This window comes from Bufo bufo, chromosome 1, assembly GCF_905171765.1.
Source record: "Bufo bufo chromosome 1, aBufBuf1.1, whole genome shotgun sequence".
NCBI classification, from domain to species: domain Eukaryota; kingdom Metazoa; phylum Chordata; class Amphibia; order Anura; family Bufonidae; genus Bufo; species Bufo bufo.
In genome coordinates, this window is record NC_053389.1 from 697,948,019 (window position 1) to 697,970,193 (window position 22,175).

The window sequence follows — 22,175 nt, forward strand, 5'->3', positions numbered from 1 at the left end:
TCATAATTCTTTCTATAGTCCTGATCAAAAGTTTAAGACCACTTGACAAATGGCAAAAAATCATATTTTACATTGTTGGATCTTAACAAGGTTCCAAGTAGAGCTTCATCATGCAACAAGGAGAAATGAGAGTGAGACAAAACATTTTTTGAGCATTCAATAAATTGAAAATAACGATTAAACTGAAACAGGCTGTTTTTCAGCTGATCCAAATTTTAGGACACATGCCTTTAAAAGGCCAAATCTGTGTAAAGATATGGATTCATTGTCATTTTCTGTCAGGTAGTCACACGTTGTGATGGCAAAGGCAAAAAAACTCTCCCTTTTTGAATATTCGAATTTCGAATTTTTATTACGAATATAGGTACTTCGAAAATTCGCGAATATTTCGAATATAGTTATATATATTCGTAATTTCGAATATTTGATTTTTTTTTTCGTTTTTTTTTTTTTTTTTTTTATCAGTACACATGGTCCCTCACTGCTTCTAGCTTGTGGGCCAATAAGAAGGCTGCAATTCACTTGACTTTAGGAGTAGTAGTGTTTGCGAATTTTGCTCTATATTCATTTTTTTTTAACATTCGCTATATTGCTAAATATTCTTGTTTTAGAATATTACGAATATTCGAAAAAACTAAGTTATAGCAATATAGAGAATATTCGAAAAAAATCGAATATAGAGCAATTTAGCTAATGTAGTGCTATAATCTTCTTTGTCTAATAGTTATAAGTTGAAAAATTTGCAATAAAAAATTTGAATCCGAAAAATCGAATTACAAAAATTCGCATATTACACAATCATTACCTTTCCGATTTTTCGAGTAAAAAAAAAAAATCGGGAATTTTCGAATTTGCGAATTTTCAACGAATATTCTACAAAATATTCGTGAAATATATAGCGAATTCGAATATGACCCCTGCCGCTCATCACTAGTGGTCGGGTTGTTGAACTGCATAAGCAGGGTCTCTCACAGCACGCCATCGCTGCTGAGATGGGACGCAGTAAGACAGTCATTTGGAATTTCTTAAATGATCCTGAGGGTTATGGAACAAAAAAGTAAAGTGGAAAACCCAAAAAAATTTCACCAGCACTGAGCCGGAGGATCCAATTGGCTGTCCGTCAAGACACTGGACGATCCTCGACCCAAATTAAGGCCCTTACTGGTGCTGACTGCAGCCCCATAACCATCAGACGGCATCTGAGACTGAAGGGCTTCAAAAACAAAAACCTCTTCAAAGAACTCGTCTCCTTGAACGCCACAGAACTGCTCGTTTGGACTTTGCAAGAGAGCGCCAAACATGGGACATTCAAAGGTGGAAGAAAGTTTTATTCTCTGATGAGAATTTTTTTTACCTTGATGGTCCTGATGGTTTCCAACGTTACTGGCATGACAAGCAGATCCCACCTGAGATGTTTTCTACGCGCCACAGTGGAGGGGGCACCATAATGGTCTGGGGTGCTTTTTCCTTCAGCGGAACAATGGAGCTTCAGGAAGGTCAGGGGCGTCAAACGGCCGCTGGCTATGTCCAGATGTTTCAGAGAGCATTCCTCATGACTGAGGACCCTCGTCTGTGTGGTAACGACTAGGTTTTTCAACAGGACAACGCTACAGTACACAATGCCCGCAGGACAAGGGACTTCTTGCAGGAGAATAACATCCCTCTTTTGGCCCATTCTGCGTATTCGCCTGATCTAAATCCAATTGAGAACCTTTGGGGATGGATGGCAAGGGAAGTTTACAAAAATGGACAACAGTTCCAGACAGTAGAAGGCCTTCGTGCGGCCGTCTTCACCACTTGGAGAAATGTTCCCACTCACCTCATGGAAACGCTTGCATCAAGCATTCCGAAACAAATTTTTGAAGTGATCAACAATAACGGCAGAGCTACTTATTACTGAGTTCATGTTTGGAAGTTGGATTTCTGTTTTGGGCGGGTTTAGTTCTTTTTTGGAGGTGTGGTCCTAAACTTTTGATCAGCTGAAAAACAGCCTGTTTCAGTTTATTCGTTGTTTTCAATAAATTAAATGCTCAAATTATTTTTTGGTCTCACTCCCATTTCTTCTTGTTGCATGTTGAAGCTCTACTTGGAACCTTGTTAAGATCCAGCCATGCTAAATATGATTTTTTTTGCCATTTTTCAAGTAGTCTTAAACTTTTGATCAGGACTGTATAACAATGTGTTTGCTATATTGATGCATTCATGTCACTAACCAGTAAGCAGTCTTTTAACATATATGAAAGTGATTTAAACATGCTTCTTCTCTTGCAGTCATTCCAAAAGTAACTAAGCACCTATTATCCAACCCTGTGTTCACCTGCATCGTTCTCGCAGCTTGCATGGAGATAGCTGTGGTAGCAGGCTTTGCAGCATTCCTGGGTAAATATCTAGAACAACAGTTCAACCTGACAACCTCATCTGCCAATCAACTGCTAGGTAAGAGTACAGCCCCCAGAATGTTCAATTGTTAGTAGCTTATAACTTGATGTCAAGTTGTATCATATGTTAACTTTTAAGGGGTTTTCATGTATTATGATATTGATGGCCTGTCCTCATTATCAGATTGGTGGGGGTCCAACACCGGTCAACCTCACTGATCAGCTGTTCTGAGTAGTTCCGGTGCTGGAAGTAGGAGCCGTAACTACACAGCACCATCCATTGTGTAACGGACAGAGCTGGTAACTGTAGCACTGCTCCTGTGCAAGTGAACAGAAGCAGTGTTACAGTAACCAACTCCATACACTACACAATGGACAGCTCTGTGTAGTTTAAGTGGCTTCTTCCAGTGCTATAGTGTAATAGTCTCTGCCCCAGAAGTCTGACAAGGTAGGAAGTGGTGTAGCCCAACAAGTTTACCTGTTTTGGAGCAGAAAACAGGGAAACTTGGTTTCAGAGCTGATCAGTGAGATTTTTGCTGTATTTCAATCCTATTCTGAGACATCTTTTGGCCAGTTATTGCACGTGCTACCTGGTTGCTGTGTTTTTGTTAGTTCCTATAGCGACTATTTTAGTGTTTCTGACCTAGTTTGTTTCTCTGACTTCTTTTTGATTGCTACTGTGTTTGACCTCAGACAGTTTAGTGATCAATCTCCCTTCTTTGTGTCTCTGTAGCTTTTATCTCTCTGTTTCTGACCTCTGCTAATACTACCGGCAGCTACCTGATGAACACAAGATAAATTCTATAACACCTGCAAGAACTCCTTAGGGTTATTTAGTTAGGTTCTTCCTGATAGTGGATTCATTCTTATCACAGTTGTTATTTCTGATGTAGGCAGAACCCTGTAGCGATATTACAGCAAGCTCCTGGGGAGCTGCTGCAGAGCATGGGAGTGGTAGTAGCCATGAAGAGATGTTATACTCTCTCAGGCCGTTACTCCCTGGGGATCAGTGCAGTGGAAAGGGGGTTCAAAGAAGCAGTCCAGAAGTAAAAGTAGAAAAGTCTCTCTTTACTCAGTACAAAAGATAAATTGTAGTACATTTAGCAGTAGCTGGTGCAGTTTCAGTCACCATGTGATGAGGTATGGTGGCTGAATAGGTGGTAATTAAATGGCACTAGCAGGCACTTGTGGATATAAGTGTCCACGGTGGGATATAGGCTTGGTATTTGATTGGCCTGGAAGAGGTCTAGGTCATGGGTGTCTGAGCCATAATCTCTCACCTGCAGCAGGGTCTGTAAAGCCATGATTTTGCTGATCACTTTGCTGTGTAGGCACACAGAAATTTTGTTGATGGATGCAATTTCTTAATTCTATCAATTTCCATGGATTCAATAGGCATCTGGTTAAGGTCCTTTGGAGGAAGAGCTCTAGCTCTGTGCTGCCTATCTACTGCCTGTCAGAACTTGAACTTCCCCTCCAGGCAGAAAGTAGGACCAGCCCACTCCTACCAGGAAAGGAGGAACAAAGTGGTCAGCCCTCTTCCTGCCAGCCATTGCTAACCATACTTCATTGGCTGGAATACACAGCAGAAACAAGGCAGAAACATGACAGCGTATAACATAAATAACATAGCAATTGCAATCCAAGTCTTGAAGTGCAAGTTCATTATATCTTGTTAAAGTGGGTAGCTATTACCTGAACTGGTTACTTGTGTCCTATAAGTTGCTTTACACATAGCTAGTCCTGAACAGCTGATTGTCAGGGGTGTGCAATTTAAGACCTCCACCAATCCTGAAGATAGGTCATCAATATCAAAATACTGGAAAAACATTCATTTAAGGCTACATGCACACGACCGTATGTGTTTTGCGGTCCGTATGGCATCCGTTTTTTTTTTTGCACATCCGTTTTTTTTGGCGGATCCATTGTAATAATGCCTATCCTTGTGAACAAACTAGAAAAAAATAGGACATGCACTATTTTTTTTGCGGGGCAACGGAACGGACATACTGATGCGGACAGCACACGGTGTGCTGTCCACGTTTTTTTTTGCGGACCCATTGAAATGAATAGGTCCGCATCCTATCCGCAAATAAACCGGAATGGACACGGAAACAAACAACGTTCGTGTGCCTGTAGCCTAACAGTAATAGTTATCCAATGTCCATACAATTGAATACTGTTTCAGTAGTATAAGTGTGACAAACCTGCAGATGTGTCCTTCTTAAAGGGGTTTTCAAGGTTCCTGATATTGAAGACCTATCCTCATGATAGGTCATTAATATCTAATTGGTGAGGGTCCAATTCCCCACACCTCCACTGATCAGCTGTTCCTTGCAGCCTCCAATGCTAGAATTTGCACTTTAAATGGAACAAGAAACACAGCTCCAGTCAAAGTGTGTGTCAGATTACTGCAGCTCTGCTCCCTTTCACTTCAACTTTACAACTGTATATTAATGACTAGAGATCAGCGAATTGATTACCAACAAATGTGAATTTCCTCGCGCTTTATGGTAACAAATCATATTTTTCCTAAAATGGCGGCTACTGAGTAGAGTTGAGCGAACCCGAACTGTAGGTTTTTCGGCACCCGGACCCGAACATTTACGTAAAAGTTTGGGATCGGTGTTCGGCGATTTTTATGGCGCTTTTTGAAAGGCTGCAAAGCAGCCAATCAACAAGCGTCATACTACTTGCCCCAAAATGCCATCACAGCCATGCCTACTATTGGCATGGCTGTGATTGGCCAACTGCAGCATGTGACCCAGCCTCTATTTAAGCTGAAGTCACTTAGCACCGCCCGTCACTCTGCTCGGATTAGTGTAGGGAGAGGCTGCAGCTGCTGTGAGGGAGAGATCAGGGAGCGATCTTATCAAGAACTGGTTTATGTACTCAGCGATCTACAGAAAAAGTGTTTTGTGGATGCAGTGCACAATTTTTTTAAGCCTGCCCTGAGCCAACTACTGCTGAAAATGAACTTTTTTTTCTTCATTTCATCAATATCAATACCTGATCGGCAGCCATTTTATGCAATGATAGTGCACCAGCATAGGCTATCTGCAAGTCCAGAAATACAGCTTTGGCATACTGGGGTGAAAAAACCCTCTAATATACTGCACATCTGGGATTAGACAAGCATAAGTTACTGTCACATTTAGGACAGAAATACAGCTTTTTGGTTAGGGTGAAAAAAGCCTCTAATATATTGCACATCTGTGATTACACGTGCATAAGTCACTGTCACATTTATGGCAGAAATACAGCTTTTTGGTTACTAGGGTGAAAAAAGCCTGTAATATACTGCACATCTGTGATTACACGTGCATAAGTCAATGTCACATTTAGGACAGAAATACAGCTTTTTGGTTACATACTGCACATCTGGGATTACACGTGCATAAGTCACTGTCAAATTTAGGACAGAAATACAGCTTTTTGGTTAGGGTGAAAAAACCCTCTGATATACTGCACATCTGTGATTACACGTGCATAAGTGATTGTCACATTAAGGCCAGAAATACAGCTTTTAAAAAAGTTAAAAATATATGCACTGCACTGTTGCAGTTATTTCTGTTAAAAGCGTATAGTGGTGCATTTCAGTAAAAAAAAATATATATATATACACACTGCACTGTTGCAGTTATTTTTGGTGAAAGCATCTAGGGGCGTATTTCAGTACTACAAGAAAAATGTATACGCACTTCATGCTTTTAAGTTTTTTCCAGTCAAAGCGTATAGTAGCCTATTTCAGTCCAACAAGAAAAATATATTTTTATTTCACTTCTGCAGTTATTTCTGTGGAAAGCGTATAGTGGTGTATTTCAGTAAAAAAAGAAAAATATATAATGCAAGAATGTACAAGCAATCATCGTGGATGATAGGTACGTGTCACCGAGGTTCCTGGCCTCGGTGGAATGAATGTCGTTTTTTATGTGTCAGCAGCAGTTGCTGTTTGACACCTTGGTACGTAGCATGGCTGTAATAGCTGATCCGGGACGGCTCTTACTGGGAGTAGTCAAAGTGCTGGGTGGGTGACTACTCCCCACGTTCCAGGCTGGGTTTTGCCAGGCATAAAAACCAGCCAGCACTGCCAGGTGGAGAGGATTACCTCCATCTGACAGTGGAGCTCAGGAGGTCTGTGTGCTGGGAGCGGAGACCCGTGTGTCAGGGGAACAGGCCATCTAAAGCCTGTATTTAAACTTTCTGAGGCAGTACTGCCACCAAGGTGACTTTTCTTTTATTAACTTGCCATTGGGTGTGAAGTAAAACACCAACACTGCAAAAGTGATGTTTTGTTTTTGGCATCATGTGTGAATAAACACTGAAGTTTGAATTACAAACTTGTATTTTGCCTCTGTACTGCGACCGCTTATCCTAACTACCAGAGCAAATCCCCACAATACGTACTGCACTGTTGGTTATTTCTGGTGAAAGCGTATAGAAGCTTATTTCACTCCAACAAGAAAAATATATTCTCATTTTACTTCTGCATTTATTTCTGGTGAAAGTGTATTCGGTTGTATTACAGTAAAAAAAAGAAAAATATATACTGTGGGGTTTCGCTCTGGTAGACAGGATTAGCGGACGCAGTATAGAGGTCTTTGGATCAACCAGTTCAGTGTTTTATTCACACTTTAGGCAAGTGACAAAACAAGCAGTCATAATCAACCAATAAATCACCTTGCAGTGTTGGTGGTAATTCACACCATGCGGCAAATCTGCCTCAAAGAGTCCTTGATGATAGCAGCACCAACCTGTTTTCACACCAAACAGGTAGCAAGCCTTCATCCATTCACAAGGCTCCCAGATCCCAACACAGACACATTGCTTCAGAGCCCAGCTGCCTATTTAAAGACAACCAGGTGCTGCCAAAACCCGGACCGGCACTTAAAATCCGGTCCGGTATTTGACCTCACCTGACTGTAAATCAGCCCAGCAGCACATGTTGGGAGGAAAATACCTGTTTTCCCAGACCAAACCTCTCACTGTGTCACAATACGCACTGCATTGTTGCAGATATTTATGTTGAAAGCGTATAGTGGTGTATTTTAGTAACAACAGAAAAATATATACGCACTGCACTGTTGCAGTTATTTCTGGTGAAAGCGTCTAGGGGTGTATTTCAGTACTACAATAAAAATATATATGCATTTCACTCCTTAAGTTTTTTCTGGTCAAAGCGTATACTAGCCTATTTCAGTCCAACAAGAAAAATATATTCTTAGTTCACTTCTGCAGTTATTTCTGTTGAGGGCGTATAGTGGTGTATTTCAGTAAAAAAAGAAAAATATATATGCACAGCACTGTTGCAGTTATTTCTGGTGAAAGCGTATAGGGGCGTATTTCAGTCCAACAAGAAAAATATATTCTCAGTTCACTTCTGCAATTATTTCTGGTGAAAGCGTATAGTGGTGTATTTCAGTAAAATAAGAAAAATATATCCGCACAGCACTGTTGCAGTTATTTGTGTGGAAAGCGTATTTTGGTGTTTTTCCCTAAAAAAAGAAAAAATATATACGCACTGCACTGTTGCAGTTATTTCTGATGAAAGCATATAGGGGTGTTTTTCAGTTCAACAAGAAAAATATATTCTCAGTTCACTTCTGCAGTTATTTCTAGTGAAAGCATATAGGGGTGTATTACAGTACCTCAGCTCCCGGTGTCATTTAGTGGTTGTGTCTTGACCAGCAACCCTGCAGTTCTTGATTGGTTAACTCTGTCATCCACATCATCCCAAGTGACATCAGACAGTCCCAGCCAACAGTCGGTGGGTTTGTCAGACACAACCCTTAGTTGGCATGGCCTGGGAGCAGGCCTTGTGCCCTAACCTGTCCTCAAACTGCCTCGGTCCTTTTCTGTTCAATCACCGCGAGAAGTACTACATGCTGTGGGCTCATCTCCACTTTTAAGCGAGGAAGAGCTACTAGAGGAGAGTGAGCAACTACTGCCCAGCCAAAATCTGGAGGAGACATCCGCCGCTTCCTCCGCTAGACTGGAAGTAGTGATGAGGAGAGTGGCGTTAGAGGTGGTGTTGCGAGCAGTCAGGCTACTGTCCCAGAGACTGTTGGGGATAAAATCAGTGACGTGCAGACACTACTCGATGATGATGAAGCCGATTGCACTTGGGAGCCAGGTGCAGAAGGGGCTTCAGGGATTCATCATAATCAGGAGAAGAGGGTGGCAGCTTGCCTGTGAGGTAGCGACTGAGCCAGCAAAGTGGTAGAATGGCTGGGAGTCAGCAGGGTGGCAGCAGTTGCAGGTCGGGAGCCAAACATTCCCGGGGTAGACCACGCGTCAACATATGCAGCGTCACTATAAAGGCTTGGGAGAACTGTGGCTCCGATGTGGTGGTCCAGCGTGCCGCAGCGACCGCGACATCAGCCAGTGGCACACACCCAGTTTCAGCCAGTCAAGGCTCCACCATCCCAGCCAAAGGAAGCTGTCTGTCATTCCCTTCTTCTGCTAGTCCAGATACTTCTGCTCCTACTCGTCAGTCATTCCGTCCGCAATCGATCACTGAAGCGATTGCCAAGATACAGGATGTGTGCATTCATCCAACAGCTCAGAAGCTGAATGTGCTCCTGGCCAAGTTGCTGGTGCTGCAGTTCATCCCTTTCCAAGTGGTGGACTCTGCACCTTTCAGAGAACTGATGCCGAGCCGAGGTGGAGAGTCCCAAGCAGTCATTTATTTGCAAAAAAGGCAGTACCAGCCCTGCACAAACATGCAAAACAGAAGGTGGGACATTCCTTGACCCTGTCGGTGTCTGCCAAAGTGCATGGCAGCGCCAACGTGTGGAGCTATAACTACAGTCAGGGACAATACATGTCCTTTACGGCCCACTGGGTGACTGTGGTTCCTGCACAGCCACACCAGAAACTTGGCCAGGTCACGCCGCTTCCACCTCCACGTTCTCACTCCGTTGGTCCTGCAACAATGTCCGCCTCTGCCTCCTCATCCTCCACCATGTCCTCAGCCTTCACTGCAGGGACAATTCACAGTGCACCTCCAGCATACCACATGTGCAGGACACGGCTGTATCACGCAGTTCTGCATCTCGTTTCCCTAGTCGAACAGAGTCACACAGGGGAGGAACTGCTCTGTGTGATTTATCAAGAAATCGAATCCTGGCTTTCTCTGCGACAAATGAAAATCGGAACCATGGTGACCGACAATGGGAAGAACATAGTGTCGGCGCTGCGTCAAGGAAGGCTGAGCCATGCGCTCTGCATGGGACATGTGTTCAATCTGGTTGTCAAGCGGTTCCTGAAGTCTTCCACCCATCTGCGAGACATCCTAAAAATGGCCAGGAAACTTTGCATGCACTTTAGCCACTGCACTGCAAAGCACACCCCCTTTGAGCTGCAGCAGCAGAACGGCATCCCCCAACAACATTGGCTGATATGCAACGTTTCCACCCATTGGAATTCCACCCTCCATATGTTACATAGTAACATAGTACATACTGTAAGGCCGAAAAAAGACATTTGTCCATCCAGTTTGGCCTGTCATCCTGCAAGTTGATCCAGAGGAAGGCAAAAAAAAAACTGTGAGGTAGAAGCCAATTTTCCCCACTTTAAATTCCTTCCTGTCTCCAATCAGGCAATCAGAATAACTCCCTGGATCAACGACCCATCTCTAGCCTGTAATATTATTACGCTCCAAAAATACATCCCGGCCCCTCTTGAATTCCTTTATTGTACTCACCATCACCACCTCCTCTGGCAGAGAATTCCATAGTCTCACTGCTCTTACCGTAAAGAATCCTCTTCTATGTTTGTGTACAAACCTTCTTTCCTCCAGACACAGAGGATGTCACAGTCACAGTCCTGGGGATAAATAGATGATGGGATAGATCTCTGTACTGACCCCTGATATGTTTTTTACATATTAATTAGATCTCCCCCTCAGTCGTCTTTTTTCTAAAGTGAATAACCCTAATTTTGATAATCTTTCAGGGTACTGTAGTTTCCCCCATTCCAGTTATTACTTTAATTGCTCTCCTCTGGACCCTCTCCAGCTCTGCTATGTCTGCCTTGTTTACAGGAGCCCAGAACTGTACTCAGTACTCCATGTGTGATCTGACTAGCGATTTGTAAAGTGGTAGGACTATGTTCTTATCACGGGCATCTATGCCCCTATTGATGCAACCCATTATCTTATTGGCCTTGGCAGCAGCTGCCTGACACTGTTTTTTTCAGCTTAGTTTGCTGTTTATTAAAATTCCTAGATCCTTTTCCATGTCAGTGTTACCGAGTGTTTTACCATTTAGTATGTACGGGTGAATTGCATTATTCCTTCCCATGTGCATAACTTTACATTTGTCAGTGTTAAACCTCATCTGCCACTTATCTGCCCAAGCCTCCAGTCTATCCAGATCCCTCTGTAGTAGTATACTGTCCTCTTCAGTGTTAATTACTTTACACAGTTTAGTGTCATCTGTGAAAATTGCTACTTTACTATGGAAGCCTTCTACAAAATCATTAATAAATATATTGAAGAGAATAGGGCCCAATACTGACCCCTGAGGTACCCCACTAGTGACAGTGACCCAATCTGAGTGTGTACCGTTAATAACCACCCTCTGTTTACTATCATTGAGCCAGTTACTTACCCACTTACAGACGTTTTCTCCCAGTCCGAGCGTTCTCATTTTATATACTAACCTTTTATGTGGTACAGTGTCAAATGCTTTGGAGAAGTCCAGATATACGACATCCATTGATTCGCCGCTGTCAAGTCTAGAACTTACCTCCTCATAGAAACTGATTAAATTAGTTTGGGATGACCGGTCCCTCTTGAAGCCATGCTGATATGGCGTTATTTGCTTATTTCCGTTGAGACGCTCTAAGATAGCATCTCTTAGAAAACCTTCAAACAGTTTACCCACAACAGATGTTAAACTTACCGACCTGAAGTTTCTAGGCTCCTTTTTTGGACCCTTTTTGAATATTGGCACCACATTTGCCATGCACCAATCCTGTGGGACATTCCCTGTCAGTATAGAGTCCGCAAATATCAGAAATAAGGGTCTGGCTATGACATTACTTAATTCCCTTAGGATACGGGGGTGTATGCCATCCGGTCCTGGCGATTTGTCTATTTTAATCTTTTTAAGTCGCTGTTGTACTTCTTCCTGGGTCAGACAGGACACTTTTAATGGGGAATTTATTTTTACATTCTGCATGTCATCTGACAGTTTATTTTCCTCAGTGAATACATTGGAGAAAAAAATATTTAACAGCTTTGCTTTCTCCTCGTCGATCTCTGCGACTCCCCCCTCATTACTTTTTAAAGGGCCGACACCTTCAGATTTATACTTTTCAACATTTATATAATTGAAGAAGATTTTAGGGTTAGTTTTACTCTCTTTGGCAATTAATCTCTCGGTCTCTAGTTTGGCCGCTTTTATTTGTTTTTTACATGTTCTATTTTTTTCCTTATAGTTTTTCAGTGCTTCCGTGCTACCCTCCTGTTTTAGTGATTTATATGCTTTCTTTTTGTCATTAATTGCTTTCTTTACAGTTCTATTTATCCACATTGGTTTCTTTTTGTTCCTTAACCTTTTATTCCCATACGGTAAGTACCTCTCACAATGAGATTTTAGGATGCTTTTAAAGATATCCCATTTTGTGGCTGTATTTTTTATTTTTGAGGACTTTGTCCCAGTTAGTTAGGCCTATGGCCTCTCTTAGTTGGCTAAATTTAGCTTTTTTGAAGTTTGGTATTTTGTTCCTCCCTGTAGAAATGCTCTTTTGAATGATAATTGGAAGGTTATTACTTTATGGTCACTATTTCCCAGGTGTCCCCCAACCTGCACGTCTGTTGTTCTGTAAGGCCTATTGGTTAATACTAAGTCCAGTATGGCCGTCCCTCTAGTCGGGTCCTGAACCAGTTGGGAGAGGTAATTGTCTTTGGTTATTGCCAAGAACCTGTTTCCTTTATGATATATACAAGTTTCAGTTTCCCAGTCTATATCTGGGTAGTTGAAGTCCCCCATAATAACCACCTCATTATGATTTGACGCCTTGTCTATCTCGTTTAGTAGTAGATTTTCTGTGGACTCTGGTATATTAGGTGGTTTATAGTACACTCCTATTAGTAATTTATTATTGTTTTTAGCTCCATGTATGTCTACCCACAGTGACTCCACATGTTCATATCCCTCACTTATATCTTCACGGAGTGTGGGCTTTAGACAAGATTTTACATAAAGGCAAACCCCTCCCCCTCTCTGGTTTTGATGATCCTTTCTAAACAGACTGTAACCTTGTACATTAACTGCCCAGTCATAGCTATCATCCAGCCATGTCTCAGTTATTCCCACTATGTCATAAGTCTCCTCACACATCACTAATTCCAGCTCCCCAGTTTTATTAGTCAGTCTTCTGGCATTGGTATACATACATTTGAGAGGTTTATGTGTATTTTTTACCCTACACCTTTCCTTCTGAACTGTTCTAGTCCCTCCTTCCATTCCTCCCTCAGTCCTACTACCTTGCCCCAGTCTCTATCTGCACTATCTTCCCCTCCTATAATGTAATTTCCCTCCCCCCAGTCCCTAGTTTAAACACTCCTCCAACCTTCCAGCCATCTTTCTCCCCAACACAGCTGCCCCTTTCCCATTGAGGTGCAGCCCGTCCCTACGATAGAGCTTGTAGCCGATAGAGAAGTCGGCCCAGCTCTCCAGGAACCCAAACACCTCCTTCCTACACCAGTTCTTGAGCCACTTGTTAATCTCCCTAATTTCCCGCTGCCTTTCTTGTGTGGCCCGTGGTACAGGCAGTATTTTGGAAAATACTACCTTATAGGTCCTTGCCCTAAGCTTTTGTCCTAAATCCCTGAAACCATTTTTAGGGACTCTCCACCTACCTCTAACTTTGTCATTGGTTTCGATATGGACCATGACCGCTGGATCATGTCCAGCCCCTCCCAGTAATCTGTCAACCCGATCCGCGATGTGTCGAACTCTAACGCCAGGAAGACAGCACACTGTTCGGCGATCACGGTCTTTGTGACAGATTGCCCTATCTATTCCCTTAATAATGGAGTCTCCGACTACCAGCACCTGTCTGGCCTGCCCTGCTCTCCTGGTTCCCTGCTTACTGGAACTGACATTCCCCTGACTGGCAGAGGAAGTGTCCGGCTGCAGCAGTGCCATCCCTGGACTGACATCCCCCTCACCTGCCAAACGTGCAAACTTGTTGGGGTGTGTCAGATCGGGGCTAGCCTCCCTGGCACTCTTCCCTCTAGCCCGCTTTCTAACTGTTACCCAGCTAGCTACCTCACTTTCCTTAGCCTCCTCTCTGTCACCCTCCCCCTCATCTACCCCAAAGAGTGCTTGCTTGGTGAGAAGCAAACTCTTTTGCAAATTGTCAATGCCTCACAGTGTTGCAACTTGCCCGTTTAGAGACTCGATTTGCGATTCCAAACGGGTAATTTGCTCACATCTTGAACAAAGATATTCACCCTTGAATGGCTGTTCCAGGACTGCATACATCATGCAAGATGTGCACTGGACTGCGTTGTCAATTGTGCAACACATACTAAATGGGGATTACAACTGTAAAAAAGTAAAACAGTAAATATGATTTAGAATTAGACCCTGTCTGCTGTAGTTGAAGGACTACCTAGAATTAAGCCAACAACACACAAGGAAATTCTATCCAACCTTAGTTTCCTGCTCCTTGTCTTAAACTCCTTTTCTTTAACTCCACTTAATAAGAAGCCCACTTAGTACAGCAAGCCTCAGGAAATCCACCCTCCATATGTTGGACCGACTATACGAACAGAGAAAGGCTTTCAGCGATTACTTGATTATGCAAGTGGATAGGAGTACTCCCCTGTGTAACTTCGATGTCAGTCAGTGGCAGCTCATGCATGACACCTGTCGTTTGCTCAGGCTCTTTGAGGATGCCACTTTATTTGTCAGTTGCCAGGACTATGGGCTGAACGACATAATTTTACTGCATCATGTCCTGGAACAAATGCTGGTAACAATGGCTGGTCAGGGGACAGGAGACGTGGCGCCTAGATCTCATGGCCACATGAGCCCTGTGGGGGCTCAACTGGAAGAGGAGGAGGAGGGGGAGGAGGACATTGGAGCACAGGCAATGCATAGTGAAATGGGTGTTTTTTTTACTCAGCTGACAGGACAGCAGGAGCAGCTAGAGGAGCTACAGGGTGATGAGGAAGACGAGACAGAGGACCCGGACCCTGGGTTATTGTTCTGACGGATCAGAGGAAAGGCAAATTAATCAGTGACGTCAACACAAACTTACTGCTGACACCCTCTCCACACTGTCGGGGGGCTCTACTTGTATAAGCGTTTAATAGAACAGGTTCTGTAGACATCTATGTGGAATCAGCTTCTTTTTGACGCTAACATTGACCTGTAAGGCTGAATTGATACTTCAGTTATTTGGTCAGTTTTGGCCCCGTGATGTGTGCAGTGTTTTTAAGAGCGACACCTGCCATCTGCATGTCATACGGACTCAGTATTCTTTCACTACCAAAGCAGACTCCCTATGCATGCTACTGCAAGGCACAGTGTTCTACACCATTAGAAAGGTTCTCAGCAGCCAGGAAATAGGCATTTTTTTAACGTTATTCGCTGCAAATTTATTCGGATCAAAGCAAATTTTTCGCAAAAAATTCTGCGAACCGGCAAATTGAATTTTGGAAAAATTTGCTCATCTCTATTAATGACCTATCCTGAGCATAGGTCATCAATATCCGGAGCTGGAAAAACGCCTTTAGCTTTTTTCTTGACTCAAATCCTGCAATATTAAGAATAATTAATAACAAGTCTTATTTATGTGTGTGAGCTTTATTCCGGTCATAAGAATATTTAAGATGATGCAGCAGAAGTAAGCTACTGTATGTTATGAAAGTCAATTTTCCATCTCACTGAAAAATGCATGTGATGTACTACATGTCATATTCAGTTTTCTGTAGGGCACTTTGTCATTGATCCATGACTGTACAATATACTATTTAATGACTTGATGACATAATGTAGTGGCGCTGAAGCATCTGCAGTGCCAGAATAAATGCATAATACTAGGGTCATGTCTTCATTTTGGTAATTGACCTTATCCTATTGCATATTCTAAGGCAGTGAAATTAAGGAACCTAAAAAGACATGACTTTGCCTTTCTCGTCTACAAATTGCTTAATCTAGCAAAAAAAAAAAAATCTATTGTAAAACTTCCAGGTGTGAATTGGATATAATCCAGTGACATTCTGTCATTTGGCTGATTAGATATTTTATTGCAATATTCATCCATTGTGTAAGCTCTATATTAAAATATAAAGTAGATGAGCCATCTGTCACTGTGCAACACAATGAAAAGACAAGTTATAGATGAAAAGTGCAGAGAGCAGTTAATGAAGTGCCAGCCTGGTACTGTATAAGTTGAGACAACTGGATCTTATTCTTCAAGTCTGTAAATTTTGTAGGATGAAGTTAACTGCACAAAAGGAGGTGATACTGTAGTAAAGTTTTTAGTTTTACTGTATTGCATTTTGGAATAGAAAAAAGCTCCATGGAAATGTTTCTAGAACACTTTCTGCAGAAAAAAATTGCATTGACTGGACTAGCTTAGGTAGGGTATTGGCATTCCTTAAAAAGACCATCCCTGTATGGTGACTTACTGGACGTGCACCATGATATGGAGATCTATTGGCAATGCTCCATGGGACAATAATATCCAAAGAAATAACATCCACGAAAAGAGAACCATCTCTCTAGCGCCACCGTTTGAAAGTGGTTCCCTATGAGTCAAAATCAGGAATGCCGGTGGAGATGGGGGAAGGTGCTCCATGTATGTAAGTAATAAGCCAGAGACCGTACTAGGCTTCTAGGTTCATTACTTGTATATAACAATTCATCAGCAGGTGGCAGCAATGAAATGTAATATAGCAGGGATGCTCAACCTGCGGCCCTCCAGCTGTTGTAAAACTATAACTCCCATCATGCTCGATTGTAGGCTGATAGCTGTAGGCTGTCCGGGCATTCTGGGTGATGTAGTTTTGCAACAGCTGGAGAGCCGCAGGTTGGGCATCCCTGTAATATAGCAATTTCTATAGAGTAATGGATAAAATTCCATTACTCTGTACAAATTGCAGTCTGATGATTGCATGTCGGGGTCTACTTGGGGATCTAAAAAAATATTTTTTTAAAAAGGAAAAAAAGTTTTAAAAAATATTTTTAAAAATACCATTGCATAGCCGCATGTAAAACACACTTACTATGAAAATATAAAAAAAATCCATATGGTGAATGGCGCAATGAAAAAAAAAAATGGCAGGTTTGCATTTTTTTCATCACTTTTTGATGTTGATCTGATGAACCGGTCGGTTTAGCCTTAAAAACGCATTATCGTGGATCGCAATAAAGAAGTTTATTCACTGTCAACTCTTCCCTTCACTGAGATGAGCAGTGCGCCATCCCTTTTCATCTTCCTACTGCATTAAAAAAAGTTATGGGGGTCAGAATATGGTGATAAAAATAAAAAATACATTTTTTCAAAAGTTTTTTTTTTTTTCAGTATTAATTTAAAACGCAAGAATAACTATATAAATCTGGTATCACCGTAATCATGCTGACCTGGAGAATAAAGAGCAACAGTCAGTTTTACCACTTAGTAAATGCCGTAAAAACAAAACAAACTGTGTTTGTTTTCCAATAAAACCCCATTTGGAATTTTTTCCAGCTTCCCACTACATCCTATCCTATGCAATATTGATGCCCTTAGAAAGTACAATTTGTTCTGCAAAAAGCAAGTCCTTATAAGGCTATGTGAATGGAAAAATAAAAATGTTATGGCTCTGGAAAGGTAGAGAGCAAAAAATGAAAATGCAAAAACAGAAAATTGCTCTGTCAGGAAAGGGTTAAAATTATGACAATACTACTTGTTTGCACATAAAGGGCTGAACTTATTAATCCTATGGTTTGCTTATACAGATGTACCCTTCCTTTCTTTTTCTCTGGGTATCGGATATCACAAGAATCATGGCAAGAGATGACCAGTTTTAAACATGATTTGGGGATACTGTGTCCAGAGATGTACTGTATAAGATATATATTTATCTATGTGTGGCTAACCAGTGGTTGCATGGCCAGCATTGGAAAACTGGGGAGCTAAGGCGTATCCCAGAGGAAGGCCCCACCGCTTAGTGCACTGGAGCCCTTATTGGGTTGCTCTTAGTGACAGGTGTTCTGAAAAATTTAAGGTTGGGCAGATTTGAGGTCCACTAATAAAATTTGCGAAGGTCTTACTTTTTGAGAATTGGCTTTTGAAGAGCAGGGGACCCACAGAGTTCTGCAGAGGAGTTCTCTGCAGTCTGTCTGCCTCCAACACATGTTCCCTGCAATTACTATGGTGGCCATCCTGTGGATTATCTGATAATTTGGGAAATCTGAAAGGGTTGAGACAGTATTTGCTGTGTCTATGCTGCCAAAATATTCAGCTGGAATATATTTGAAAATTGAAAATTTACTTGTCTGCAAAGTTGAGTGTTATCCATTAAGACACCATGAGGCAGTGGTGGGGTTAAAGAATTACTAGTGCAAGTGTATGACAAAGTTTTATGTTTTTGATATGGGGGCTGCTTTAGGAAAGATTTAAAAGAAAAAAATTATATGTTTCCCTAATGCTTTATTACATAAAACCAGAAAATACATGGCTGCAATGTTTTGTCTTCTAGGAATGACTGCAATACCTTGTGCATGCTTGGGCATTTTTCTCGGTGGACTTCTTGTGAAGAAACTAAGTCTGTCTGCACTGGGAGCAATTAGAATGGCAATGCTTGTTAACCTGGTTTCCACTGCTTGCTACGTTTCCTTTCTCTTCTTGGGCTGTGACACGGGTCCAGTAGCCGGAGTGACTGTTCCCTATGGAAACTTGTGAGTATTTTGTCTATTATAGAATGGCATGTTTATTGCCTTGCCCATATATTCGCTACTCACTGATGCATTTTTGCAGTTTTATTAAGGTCAAGTTTACATAATTCATTGGATGAAACAGATGTCGCTAAGTGATTTTATAGCCGTGCGGCTGTATAACACAGAGCCGTAGAACAAGCTGTTAAATACATGCAGCCAATGTTTTAGGACGTTCCTTGTAAAATGGCAGAGTTAAAACTGACACAATTACTCTACTTATTACTAGGCTCGCATAAATCTCTTCTTGCAGTCTGGACACACCACGTTTAGCCATCTTAAGTTATGTAGATTTTATTTTTCAGCAGATAAACACGCTGTGAGACAAACACAAGACATGGACGTTTATCCTCTTTATTCTCAGTTTTATTAGATGACAAAATCGATGTTTACGAGAAATGTAAAAAGGTCCCTGTGATATCCTGGTCCATGTTCCATTTACAGAAACAAGTCACACCATGACTTATTGACCCATATACTCTCCAGATTTTATCTATTTGTTGTATATTCTTGTTTTATTATGGTTGAAAATTGATATTTTTGTTTATTTTTTATTTTTATTCAAGGGATTCTCAGAACAATGCTTAAAATCTATACACAGGTTAAAGAGTTTATCCCCTGATTAATGTAAAAAATGAAAATCAGACATCATATAGTACATGACAAGCTCTAACAAAGCTAGATCCAGCCCTGTACCTCACATGGATCCAGAGATCTCCCCATTCATTGCTCTCCCTATCACAGCTCAGGATGCAGTTGAAGGATGAAACTGAGCATGTGCGGCCATTTCAGTAAGCCGGACAAAGAAATAAGAAAAAAACATACAGCAGGTGGCGCTATACAGATACATTTTATTGAATAACTAACATTTTTAATTACATGCAATTACAAAGGAATTCAGATTCAAGTGCTGGTGTGTTTGCATTTAATTTTATTTAAAGAGGACCTAACAGCATTCCTGGCATGTCGGTTTTAGTAAATGGTTGTGCTGTTCCTCTGTTATTCCTACTATGAACGGAATGGATAAATTGACAACTGGGTGTTACCAGGTGAAGGGTGTGTGTTTACACTGCCCAGTCAGTGCTAACAGTAGGTGTAAAAATGCAAAATGTTTCAAGATTTTTGCTAAAGTAACTGTAACAAATCGCAAAGCACAGATTTTTTTAAAAACTTTTTTAAGCCAAAGTATAGGGTGTAATAATCCTAGCCCCATCTTAATATATTCAACCTTATTCATTGTTCAGTCTGGTTTGATGTCCATGTTACAGGGTGACAAGCACCTTATAAACACTTGTTATTATCAAATAAGACTGGAAAATATTCATTTATAGTGGACATGTCTCACCTTATGTGCTTATGACAAGATCTGTGCTGTTAGTGGAGGTGCAGAATACAGGTGTAGGTGTATCTGACGTTGGTAAAAATCAATAGTAAAAAAGTCAGCAGAGTAGGATATAAACCTTTGAGTGGTTCAAGCCTGACCAAGGCTTAGGTCCAGCAATAGATCACTCCAGTGATAATCCTTGATTGACTCAATGCAACATTTCAGCTCATAATTAGCCTTTCTTATTATCAGTTGAAAAGTTGCATTAGGTCAATAAATCCCAGAGTTCAGAACCGTGAAAAGTCCATTGAGATTTATGAGATGTGGGATACCCCACCCTCACCCTCTCCCTGCCTTCCAGCAGCTGATTGACAGGTTCTCTGTATGCCCAGTAATACAGAGACACCTGTCCATAGATTTACACTTGTGCCTTGCATACACTTTGGGCACTTAGGATAAACTCTTTGAAGAGGAACTCTTACCTCTCCTGACAAGTATGTTTTAGTAAATATTTGTATTCTCCATTTAAAAAAGTTGGGGAGAAAAATCTAAAATGTAGAAAAAATAGATAATTGGATGTTTACATTCCCTGTGTCACTACACCGCCCGATACAGACCAGTGACTGAATGTGTAAGGACAAATTTAATTGCATGTTGAGAAGCCAACACTATCAATACACTGCGTGCAGAATTATTAGGCAAATGAGTATTTTGACCACATCATCCTCTTTATGCATGTTGTCTTACTCCAAGCTGTATAGGCTCGAAAGCCTACTACCAATTAAGCATATTAGGTGATGTGCATCTCTGTAATGAGAAGGGGTGTGGTCTAATTACATCAACACCCTATATTAGGTGTGCATAATTATTAGGCAACTTCCTTTCCTTTGGCAAAATGGGTCAAAAGAAGGACTTGACAGGCTCAGAAAAGTCAAAAATAGTGAGATATCTTGCAGAGGGATGCAGCACTCTTAAAATTGCAAAGCTTCTGAAGCGTGATCATCGAACAATCAAGCGTTTCATTCAAAATAGTCAACAGGGTTGCAAGAAGCGTGTGGAAAAACCAAGGAGCAAAATAACTGCCCATGAACTGAGAAAAGTCAAGCGTGCAGCTGCCAAGATGCCACTTGCCACCAGTTTGGCCATATTTCAGAGCTGCAACATCACTGGAGTGCCCAAAAGCACAAGGTGTGCAATACTCAGAGACATGGCCAAGGTAAGAAAGGCTGAAAGACGACCACCACTGAACAAGACACACAAGCTGAAACGTCAAGACTGGGCCAAGAAATATCTCAAGACTGATTTTTCTAAGGTTTTATGGACTGATGAAATGAGAGTGAGTCTTGATGGGCCAGATGGATGGGCCCGTGGCTGGATTGGTAAAGGGCAGAGAGCTCCAGTCCGACTCAGACGCCAGCAAGGTGGAGGTGGAGTACTGGTTTGGGCTGGTATCATCAAAGATGAGCTTGTGGGGCCTTTTCGGGTTGAGGATGGAGTCAAGCTCAACTCCCAGTCCTACTGCCAGTTTCTGGAAGACACCTTCTTCAAGCAGTGGTACAGGAAGAAGTCTGCATCCTTCAAGAAAAACATGATTTTCATGCAGGACAATGCTCCATCACACGCGTCCAAGTACTCCACAGCGTGGCTGGCAAGAAAGGGTATAAAAGAAGAAAATCTAATGACATGGCCTCCTTGCTCACCTGATCTGAACCCCATTGAGAACCTGTGGTCCATCATCAAATGTGAGATTTACAAGGAGGGAAAACAGTACACCTCTCTGAACAGTGTCTGGGAGGCTGTGGTTGCTGCTGCACGCAATGTTGATGGTGAACAGATCAAAACACTGACAGAATCCATGGATGGCAGGCTTTTGAGTGTCCTTGCAAAGAAAGGTGGCTATATTGGTCACTGATTTGTTTTTGTTTTGTTTTTGAATGTCAGAAATGTATATTTGTGAATGTTGAGATGTTATATTGGTTTCACTGGTAAAAATAAATAATTGAAATGGGTATATATTTGTTTTTTGTTAAGTTGCCTAATAATTATGCACAGTAATAGTCACCTGCACACACAGATATCCCCCTAAAATAGCTAAAACTAAAAACAAACTAAAAACTACTTCGAAAAATATTCAGCTTTGATATTAATGAGTTTTTTGGGTTCATTGAGAACATGGTTGTTGTTCAATAATAAAATTAATCCTCAAGAATACAACTTGCCTAATAATTCTGCACTTCCTGTATAGTCATAGAATACCAGATGAATAACAGAGGGATGGAACAGTTCAGACTTCTTGGAAATAGTGTTCCCATATTGTTTCATGGGGGAATAATTATTAAGATACATATTGTATGTCAGAAAAGCTGACAGGTCCACTGTAAGAATACACATGTACTAATCTTACAGATGGTGGACAGAGAAATAAGGAAAAGAACAAACAGCAGGTGGCGCTATACAGATTCATTTTATTGAATAGCTCACTGGCTATACTGAATTTTTAATTACATGAAATTAAAAAAGTATTCAGAT

The 22,175-nt window shown here is 41.5% G+C and overlaps 1 protein-coding gene across 1 annotated transcript in view; it reads left to right on the forward strand.

The window, feature by feature from the left end:
- SLCO3A1 (solute carrier organic anion transporter family member 3A1) overlaps positions 1–22,175 on the forward strand; it is a 490,487-nt gene that overhangs the window by 362,732 nt on the left and 105,580 nt on the right. Inside the window, exons 5-6 of the mRNA XM_040414195.1 lie at positions 2,272–2,436; positions 18,088–18,286. Of these exons, the coding sequence (XP_040270129.1) occupies positions 2,272–2,436; positions 18,088–18,286 (364 nt within the window). The remainder of the gene's footprint in view (positions 1–2,271; positions 2,437–18,087; positions 18,287–22,175) is intronic.